Source organism: Apis dorsata, unplaced genomic scaffold, assembly GCF_000469605.1.
Source record: "Apis dorsata unplaced genomic scaffold, Apis dorsata 1.3 scaffold_127, whole genome shotgun sequence".
Taxonomy (NCBI): domain Eukaryota; kingdom Metazoa; phylum Arthropoda; class Insecta; order Hymenoptera; family Apidae; genus Apis; species Apis dorsata.
The window spans coordinates 46198-56879 of record NW_006263420.1 but is presented as its reverse complement, the minus strand read 5'-3'; the positions used below and the strand labels follow the sequence as shown (position 1 = coordinate 56879).

Genomic DNA, 10682 nt, shown 5'->3' with positions numbered 1-10682 from the left:
TATATATATATATATATATATATATATATATATATATATCAAAATTAAATAAATGAACTTGAATTAAAATATCAATATATCAAAGTAATTTATAATCATTATATTATATTATCATTTATTGTATTATTAGATTATTATTTATAAAAAAAATTTATAATATTTTAGAATTTACAATAAAAATGAGAATAAAAATTCGAAGAAAGAGATTATCATTGATAAAATGATTTTATTTAAAAGAAGTAAAGCTAAAATATTTTATCATCAGATATTTACAAATGAGTCTTTTACCCATCTATTTGTTCAGTACCATAAAGAAAAAGTTAAGTTTTTCAATGTTTTATTCGTTTAATCATAGGAACATATTTATTTATTAAAAAAATTTAGGCAATTTATATGATTTCTAATATAATATTCTGCAAGCTAATATCTACCATATGCATATTAATTTTTTTATAAATTCAAATGCAAATAAACGATAAATTAAGGTTAACTCCTCACCTTATGAATTAACCCTTTTGGTATCAACGATGGCAGTATAAGAAGAATTGTAGCTTTTACGAAAAAAAAGTAAAACGAACGGATGATTGCACACCAAGTCTTCGTAGTATTCTGATAGATATCGTGGAGGGTACAATTGTATCCAGCGAGGGCGCTTTATAGGAAACCATCATCGCGCCGACTCCGAAAAGTCTGCAAATCCACTGTCAAACTATAACTCATGGAAGGGATGTCATCGATCGAACGCATATAAGGTCCATGCCCTGTAAGTAACATCCCCTTACTATTTTTTATAGCAGGATGAATACATAAGTACATTTGAATGAGAACTTCGGATTAATGAATTATGATGTTAGATTTGTACTATATATATAATGTTAGATTAATACTATATTACTATTTATAGCTATTATAGTTTTATCTAGAATATATTATTTCTCATATTAGTCTCTTTGATATGAATTTTATTGAATATTATATTTTATAATTATTGACATGCAAATATAATTAAATTATGAATTTTTAACCTTTTATTTTAAGCTGAGATTTTTGATTATCGAAAACAAGTAGCAATGATTTTTCTTGATTCTTGATATAAACGAATAAAATAATATTAAAAAATATACACATATTTTGAAAACTGTAAAGTAATATATCGAATTTAATTTCATAGTTTTTGAAATTTTCAAAATAATATTTACAATATATAATCTATTCAAATATTTAAAAATTATTTATGTATATAAAGTGATTAGAAATCAAAAAATTAAATGGTAAAATATAATGAAATATATAGGCATCAAATATTTTATAGATATACTAATCTTGAATTAATATTGAAAAATATATATTGAAAAATAATTTGTAAATCAATATTATGTATATAATTTTTCAATAAAAAAAATTAAGTCTTCGTTATCTCAATTATGGCATTTATATTGTGCGCCAAGAATAAAATAAGGAAAACAAATCAAAGATATAAGATAAAAATATTGAAATCAGCGCCATCTACAGAATATAAAATAAAAAAAAGAACAAATACAAGAACAAATACAAGAAAAAGAATAAAGATACAGTTGAAGAATTGATCAATAGCGCTATCTTTTGAGTGTTTGAAAAGTTTGAGTTTTGAAAAGACTTTTCATTTTTTGAATATTTTTGAAAAGATATTTTTAATACTCAAGAAATAATACTGACAATCAATTCTTATTTATTTCTTTCTCTCTCTATATTTTTTCCACTATTTGCAATTGTAGAAATTTTCTTTATATGGCATTGATATCAATATTTTTACTCTATCTTTGTTTTTTTTTCCACAGTTTGCTTTTCTTGTTTATATTTCTTCTATAAAATTTATGCATTTAAGAGACAACATCAATATCTGATTTTCGATTCAATTTTTATATATCTTACATATAATTTCATATTAAAATTTAATTTTATTTTCAACCATCACTAATATTATTTAATTCTATAACAATATTAAAATAGTAAAGAAGCACTGAAATCCTTTAAATAAAAAAACTGTTAAATAATAATAATATTAATTAAATTTTAGATTTATTTTATATCTTATTTATCATAAAAGGAGTAATAATAATTTGATTTTTGTTCAAATATTTTCAATTTTCATTAAAAAGAAATAAAATTATATTTATTACATATTAAACATGCAAATATTACAATAATTCATTTCAGTCAACCCAAATAGATTTCCTTTTCTTGCAATATATTATTTTTTAATAGAACACTTTATTCAATACTGTTGAATGCTGATGAGGAATTCTGTTGTTAAAGTGAATTTTTACATTGACATCAAAAACCTGAAATTTTTAGAAATAATTTTAAAAATAAATTTATAAGATGTATAATATACATATTATAATTTTATATTCGTATATACTCATTATTCTTTTTCGCCTTCAAGTTGATAATGATAACGTCGTAAAGCGGCTAAGCGTAATCTTTCAGTCTCCAATGCTTGTTCCAATTCCAATACACGTACTTGTGCTTCCATTTCTAGTCGTTTAGCTTGATGTAAACGTAATCCAGAAATATCTAAATCATCTGTAAAATATTAACAACATTAATTTTTTATTGAAAAAATAAATAAAAATAAATTTTAAATAACAAAATTACCATTTTCTTCAATAAGTTGACTACAGTTTTTAGCAGTTGCAACAACACTTCCTGTTGCTTGCGTGACATCTCTTGATGCTTCAGAAAGAGCAGTTAAATTATTACTATTTCTACTAGCTTTTACTCTACTTGCAACTACTAGTTGTGCTGTAGATGCAGCAATCCCTTGCGATGCAACTACTAATTGTTCAAATTTACCATTTCCAGCAACAACTTTATCAGCAGCTTCTCTGCGAATAATAATTAATTTTATAAACAAATAAAAATTGCAATAAACTGTTTCTACTTACAACAAGAGATTAGCACCCATTGCAACTGCTTTTGCTGCTGATATAAGTCCTTCAGACCATTGATGGTTACGTTTATAAAATTCCGTTGCAGAGGCAGTGCCCTAAAATTTAAAATAAATTTTTTTTTTCTATTTCCCTGCGGGCGCGCATATATATTGCAATATTTATATAAAACATTATATTGAATATTTTTACTTTTCCTTGTTCTACAATTTCTGCTTGCAACAATCGTGATTTTTTAACTAATTTTCTTATACATTTCATTAATTCTGTACATGAATCTAGAATTTTCCCATTTACTTCTAATTTTAAACCTGAATCCGCTGCACGAGATTTCTCCAACATATCCTATTTTAACGGTGTAAAATTATTATTAATTTATATTATAAATATGGAATTTAACAATTATTACTAAAATATATAAGATACTAAAATATAAAAGACAATTACTTGTATTCTATTTGCAGCTTCTTCTATTGCTTTATCCATGCTTAATAATTCCGTTTCTACCAAACTGCCGATAACTTCAACATTGCCTTGTATAGTAGATAATGTAATAGCAATTTCGCATACTTTCTTGAAGTGTTGTTTTACTTCATTGATTTGACCCATAGTCACTGGTGATTTATCTCTTATGTGATTAAACATAGATAATGATTGTAATCCTAACTGTTTACATTCATCAGTGAATTCTAAAACATAATAATAAGTAAATATATATTTTTAACATTTGAAACTTATTTTTAACATCTGAAACTTACTGTCACCTAACGCAATATCAATAGATGTATTGGATGTAGATTTAGCATGAATAATATAAAGTCCTAAAATATATGCAACATGTATTGCATTTTTAATTAACACTTTTCCATTTGTTGTATCACATACATAGCCAGTGTATGCAGCATCTAAAGCATCTAATGATTTCAAAATCGGATCTTCTAATTTTTCAAGATATTGAGGTGTACAAGTTAAATCTGACATTGCAGGATTGTCAATAGTACTCAATGAATACTGCATAATATCTTCAGCTTTGAAAATACAATTTACTGAAATAAAAATTCTTTGTTATTGATAAATAAACATAAATTTTTTCTTACTATTAGATAAAATAAAGCACTTACATAACAATTCATGCAATGTGGTATCAGCATATGTATTCATTTCACTACGACATCGTTCAACTTCAACTTCTAATTTTTCAATTTTTAAATCTAATTCTTCTTTCTGTGCTAATAAATCGTGTATATCCCCTTCTAAAGCCATTTTTTCAGAAGTTATAAAATCATTTTTGGCAATCAAAGCCTAAAATATTATATCTTTACCGGAACGAAATTAAAAAAAATATAAACATAAACTGATGAAAAGAAAGAAAGATATTAACCAAGTTTTCAGTTTTCGCGTCATTTAATTGTTGTTTTACATCATCCAAATCGTGTTGAGCTTCAACGGTTTTTTTTCTTTCTTGTTCTGTTATAGTTTGGCCTTGTATTAATTCTTCAAGTCGACGTTCTGCTTCAGTTGTTCGTCGCTCAGATTGTTCTTGTGACATTTTCAACATTCCTAATTGCTTATCTACTTCAACTTTCTATAAAAAAAAATAAATTCAAATTCAAAATTTATTCAAAATTTATATTCAACATTCCATATTATTTTTTTAAAATTTAAAATAATTTTACCTTTCTAATTAAATTGATATGTTCATCTCTAAATTTTGCATATGCATCTTTTAATTTTTGAAATTTTTCTTGCAAAATCTTATACTTTTCTAAAAAGAGAAAAAAATTACATTATGTATATACTAATAATAACGAACAACAATAACAACAATAATAATGCAAAAATATAATAAAACAAAAATGGAACATTCTAACCTTCACTTTCATGAACTTTCATCATCATATCTGCTTTTTGTTTAATAAAATCTTGATTAATTTGCTTTTCTTGTTCAATTTCATTACACTACAAAATTAAAATATATATTTATTAAAATTTACAATAAAATTATGCTATAATAATTAAAATTAATAATTAAAATATTTTTACCTTAACAAGTAAATCCGATTTCAATTGAGTAACATGAATTTGAAGTTCTTCAACAATTCGTTGATGATCAGTTAATACACGATGTAATTCTTGTCTTTGATGATTGTTTTCTTGCTGCAAATGATCGATGAGACTTTCTCTAAAATAATAAATGATCAGCTCATGTAACTTTTACATTTTAAATAAATATCATATAACTAATTTCTAAATTATACCTTTCTGCTATTGCATCAGGTGAAATCGAACCATTACGCGTAGAATCTAACTGATCACCTGGTAATGAATTGGTATCAGAAGTATCAATAAGACTATCAACAACAACTTCAGAGTCTAAAGATTCTTCTGGTGGTAAAACTACTATTGGTGTAACATAAGTTCGTAATTCAGATTGTACTAAAAAGTTTGGTGGGTTCTAAAACAAATATATATATTATAAATCATATATAATCTATTATATTACAAATAATAATAATTCGTATCAAGAAGACAATATTTACCTCAGGTAACGTAGGAATTGTTATAAGATGTTTAAAATACTGTCTTTGTTTAACAGTATTATAAAACCTTTTTAATTCTTGGAACTGTTTAGAAAATCTATCGCGATGTCCAGCTAAGGTATCCGCAGGTAAAGTGTTATGAAGTTTAAATAGAATTTTTACACAATAATCATAAAGCTGTGATGCGTCTAAAACGCATGGAATTAGCGGAGCCAGCCGACACTGTCCACTGACAGTCATGGAATTTGAGGGTGTATTCTTCAAAGAAGTAGTAACTGAAATATTTCATTTATATAAATTAATATTGGTACAAATCTTTATTACCGACTTGAAAAAATTTTTAAAGAGATTTTGATAAGAAGTGGTTATTAAAAGCGATATCCCCGGTTTCCATGATACATAAGATGATGAAATAAATATATCTGGAACGATCAGTTTAATTGCACCTATTTAATTATTTGTGAAGATCGCAAATATCATTCTCTTTTTGCAATTTTTATTGAATCTAATAAAAAACACAAATCCTTTTGCAGCAGATTTTTCATCGGTAATTCACGAAATAAAGAAATATTACCGTCGTGTAAATTGTTCTGTTCATCCGTCAATGACGCCTCCGTTCATATATTCAGCATGCAGATCTCGATTTAACCGGTCTGCCTTGGTTGAGTTCGATCTGGATAATCGAGATTCTAGCAGATTAATTACGTCAAAATGGCAAAATCTAAATTGATACCGTGCTATTTTCGTTTCACAAGTACGATGAGTACTTTCACACCAAGAAACTACTATAATACAATTGATAAAAAAAAATAATAATAACGTATCGGAGGCTGTTACTCGTGCAAAGCGTCTGTCAGCAGAAAGTATAAGAAGGATAATCTGCTTCTTAATCAATACAAAGTCAAAAACTTGAGCAATTCAAAAAGCATAGTGATATACAAGAATCTAATCCGTACCTACCTGCACGTTGTAAATTCAAAATATCATCCATGTAATCAAACATTTCAACCGACATTTGGAAGCTAAATACAAAAAATACATATATTTATATATTTATATATATATATATATATATAAAATATATGATTTAATTTAATTAGAAAATATAATAGAAAATATTCAAAATTATCGGATTAAAAACTTACTAAATATTGATATCATTTTCTCCGATTGATTTAAGTTCCTCTGATGTTACTTGAAGATTTCCGGGTATACGTGGATTTCTCTTATGAAAATCTAACTTTGTGATCAGTAATCTTATATACAATTGAATTAATGGACCATATCCTTCCCGCAAATGTTGCCATAATTTTCCAAGATCTTCCAATCTTCCGCGATATCTTTGGGAATCCGGAATCACTTTTTCATGACCTTCTCGCAATATTTTGTGCAGCACATGACAAAATTTCCACGCGACAATTTGATTCTCTTGTAATGGCTGTCGTAACATATACAGCCAAAATACCATTCCACCTTTTTCTTGATGTGTACCTATAATAGCACCTACATTTCTTAAGGTATATATACTATATATATATTCTCAAAAAAAATTTTTCAAATTCTAATATGATTAATAATATGATTTTAATATGATTAATAATATATTTTATAAAACATAATAATTATAGAACAAAAGAATTTTTTGTTAAAAAGGATACTTCGTACATGTTTTTCTTTTACAGGTGTTTCTGTAGGATTTACAGCTTTTCCTATAGAGATGCTCTAAAATTCAAACAAAATTTTTTTATATCAAATTATTATAAATTTGATTTTTTAAAACATTTTTCAAGTTTTTAAAAAAGCTTTTTAAAATCTTCCTATGATATTCATTTACCAACTGGTGAAGTTGTTTATCAGTGAGTGGAACGACACTCGTCATGATAATAGTATACAATAGCTGCGGTAGAAATTAAAATACGTGTAAATCTTAATTGTCAATCCATATGAAAAATCATCATTTCACCAATTCATCAATCATGTCAAAATGCGTTAAATAAACACATTTAACAATGTTATATTCCACATCTCCTGAAAAATTACATATAATTTTTATGATTCATGATGAAGGATGAAATAATGTTTAATAAAACGAAGGATAAAACAAATTATTGCATAATACTAATTATAATAATATTATATATTATCTATTATATATTATATATTATATATTATATATTATCTATATTATAATAATAATTATAATATAGATATAATTATAATAAATAGTTTTAAATACTATATATTTATTATTTCATTAAGTTTGTTATTTATTAATATGTATTTAATATGTATTTTAGAAATGTAAATAATATTTATTATAAAAGAATTGAAACTCTTATAATTTCAATCATTAAATGAAATTGAAATATTGAATCAATAGTTTATCTTATATGGCATGCTTAAAACTATTTAATTTTATTAAAGATAAAATATTGAAATATTTTTCCAAAGAAATCATGATCTTATAAATAAAATCCTATTATAAATTATTAAAAAATATTTACTTTCGAATTTTAAAAAAATTTCTAATATCTGAAAAAAACGAAAATTATGACATTTTTAAATATGAATTAAAAAATTTTTAACTGTAATTTTGATTGTTTTTTGTAATTTTTATCACAAAAGAATTTTACTTCTTTTAAATTGTTAGATATTTTTTAATTTTTTACTTGAAATAACACTTGAAATAATTTATTATTGAAACAAAAATGCAAAATTATAATACACTGCAAAGTATAGAATAATAAATCAGAAAATTTTGAAAATTTTTTTAAATTATTAGTTTCCAAATTTTTTGTTTTAATGTCGATAAAATACATATTTTTTCAATCTCGGAAGTCTAAATGATGGGTCTTTTATGTTCATTAACTCTTCCGAGTGGTGTCACCGTTCCAGTACTATTAACGATGCCTTGTGCCAGAAAGAGTGTCGCTATACAGTTACGTTCATTCAGAAAGTATTTCACTAGTTGCACTTGTGTATTTAAATGAATGGGTGAGATGTGCATATTATAGGATGACATGTAAGTCAAAGACCCTGCGTATTGCAACTATAGCAAGAAAAACAAAGATAACGACCGAAATAAATGTAATGAATGACATTCGATATTTTGACATGCAATTAGAATTTAATTATGATTAATAATTAATATAAATATAAACAATAAGTATCGTTGAAAAATATTGATATAAAAATAATTAAATAAATTGATTCAAAATATTAGTTATTATGTATATAACTACAATTATAATTGAATGCTGATAATTATGGTATGTAAAATATATAAAAGATATATTCAATTTTTCATTATTCATATTCATATTTTTATTTATATTCATATTTAAGAAAATATGATTAGCTTTTTTCATATTTCTTAAAATTTTATTACAAAATAATAATAATAATTTAAGAATATAGAAAATCTAATTCAATTTAAATTCATAGTGAAATCCATAAAGATTATATTAAATTATTTTTTTAATTTTTCATAAATTGTTAAGAATTTAAATTACATATATTTATTTTTTTTTAAATTTTCATTAAAAAATAATAATATAAATATAATTGTATTTAAAAAAAATAAAAATAATTATTAAATTTTAAATTTCTTATATACATAACATTTAACTAATTTAATTATTATAAGTAATTCATATATATAAATTCGTATAACATTTCTTATGAATTTTATATAACATGAACATTTATAAATATTATTAAAATTCAAATATGCGTAAATAAATAAAATCACATAAAAGCAAATAAATAAATAATCAAAGTTAATATGTAAATTTTTCTANTATTCTTTATTAATAGGAACAAATTTATAAAAAAATTATTAAATATACATATCTATATATATATATAAAAAAAATCAAAGAACAGTTTCTTATTCGTTCGTGATATCAGATTTTTTTTTAAATTATAATATGATTATGTGTGATATTATATTATAAATATTAATATTAAACAATATTTCAAATATTTTTTCAAATAAGTTTAAAAATTATATATCGAAATATAAATGTCAATAATTAAATATTGCTAATATGTACAATGTTATAATAAACACATTTCCTAACCTATAAAAGGCATTGAAACAATATACGAATTGGAATGAGGTCAAGAACCTCATTTTCATAGTATATGTTTAGTTTTGATAATTTTAAATATTTAAATGTTTTAAAATTAAAGCACTTTTATAATACTTTTACTTAAGTGACGAATATATAACCTTATGCTCATTTGAAAAATCATATATTTAAATACTTATTTTACAAATACAATATGTAAATAAATAAAAATTCATATTACATACCTAAAATTATTCCAACAATTTATGTCATTAAATCCAAATCTGTACTTTGTTAAAAAACATGTAATTCTATTAAACTCATTACTTCGTCAATACACGAATTGTTTCAAAAGATTACGTAGCATAGATCCGGCTATGATAAACGGAAACTTCATAAATGCGCACTAACACTTTTTTTAAATATTAATGCTTTTAACTTTGAAAAGTGCGGCAAATAATTAATGAATTATTCTAACTGACTTTTTTTAATTAATAATTATGTTAAAACTGCATCGATATGTAAATGCATGGATTCAACGATTAGATATGATAGATAAATATTAAAGATAACAATAAAAAAATTAAAAAATGACAAATAATGTTATTAATAAACAAATCGAAATTTGTACCAAATACGAAATAAATACGTGCTTCCCGTCGCGTGTACGATGGAATACGGTGAATCGCTTGGAATAGGAGTAGCGTGCATTTAGTATCAAACCGCTATTTCAAGCGCACTTCCAATGGCGTAGCTATATAACTCATAAAATTCATTGGCATAAAATTATTTTTAAAATGACATTTATTTTCATATTTTACTCACTTAAATGATCTATTAAATTCTAGTGTTTTTGTTATCTTATCTTTGTTTTATGCTTACTGTAATATCATTATCACTTTGTTCGTATCTTACTTATCTTTTTCCGGTATAAAGTTTTTAATCTTTCTTTCTTCTTTCAAATTCTGTTCTGTCATAATTTTATATTAAAATATAATAATACATTAATATTAAATTTATTAATATTAATATTAAATGATATTAAAATCTTTAGTATATTAAAAATATAAATAATATTTAATACAATTGTTTATTTTTTCTTAATAATTTGTAAATAAGTATAAAAAAATGAATCTTAA

General features: G+C 23.5%; 2 protein-coding genes across 7 annotated transcripts in view; both read right to left on the bottom strand.

Moving 5' to 3' along the window:
* The window catches only part of LOC102673800, a 14558-nt gene extending 13893 nt beyond the window's left edge, over positions 1-665 (bottom strand). The window contains exon 1 of the mRNA XM_006612791.2: positions 499-665. The gene's annotated coding sequence lies outside the window, so the exon portion shown is untranslated. The remainder of the gene's footprint in view (positions 1-498) is intronic.
* Positions 1-10090, bottom strand: part of LOC102674028 (huntingtin-interacting protein 1) — a 31477-nt gene extending 21387 nt beyond the window's left edge. The window contains exons 1-19 of one of the 6 annotated variants that reach the window (XM_006612793.2): positions 9789-10089; positions 7305-7498; positions 7129-7192; positions 6616-6973; positions 6431-6492; positions 5471-5745; positions 5189-5385; positions 4974-5112; positions 4802-4889; positions 4607-4695; positions 4312-4515; positions 4052-4232; positions 3689-3976; positions 3378-3619; positions 3123-3275; positions 2928-3028; positions 2638-2867; positions 2402-2565; positions 498-761 (exon numbers count right to left, since the gene is read on the bottom strand). In XM_006612793.2, coding sequence (XP_006612856.1) covers positions 2405-2565; positions 2638-2867; positions 2928-3028; positions 3123-3275; positions 3378-3619; positions 3689-3976; positions 4052-4232; positions 4312-4515; positions 4607-4695; positions 4802-4889; positions 4974-5112; positions 5189-5385; positions 5471-5745; positions 6431-6492; positions 6616-6973; positions 7129-7192; positions 7305-7349 — 2877 coding nt within the window. In that variant the 5' untranslated portion in view covers positions 7350-7498; positions 9789-10089 and the 3' untranslated portion in view covers positions 498-761; positions 2402-2404. Of the gene's footprint in view, positions 1-497; positions 762-2109; positions 2322-2401; positions 2566-2637; positions 2868-2927; positions 3029-3122; positions 3276-3377; positions 3620-3688; positions 3977-4051; positions 4233-4311; positions 4516-4606; positions 4696-4801; positions 4890-4973; positions 5113-5188; positions 5386-5470; positions 5746-6044; positions 6367-6430; positions 6493-6615; positions 6974-7128; positions 7193-7304; positions 7499-9788 lie in introns of those variants that run through there. The other 5 variants (XM_031509105.1, XM_006612792.2, XM_006612794.2 and 2 more) reach the window with 5 other exon arrangements.
* Between the last annotated feature and the right edge of the window lie 592 nt (positions 10091-10682).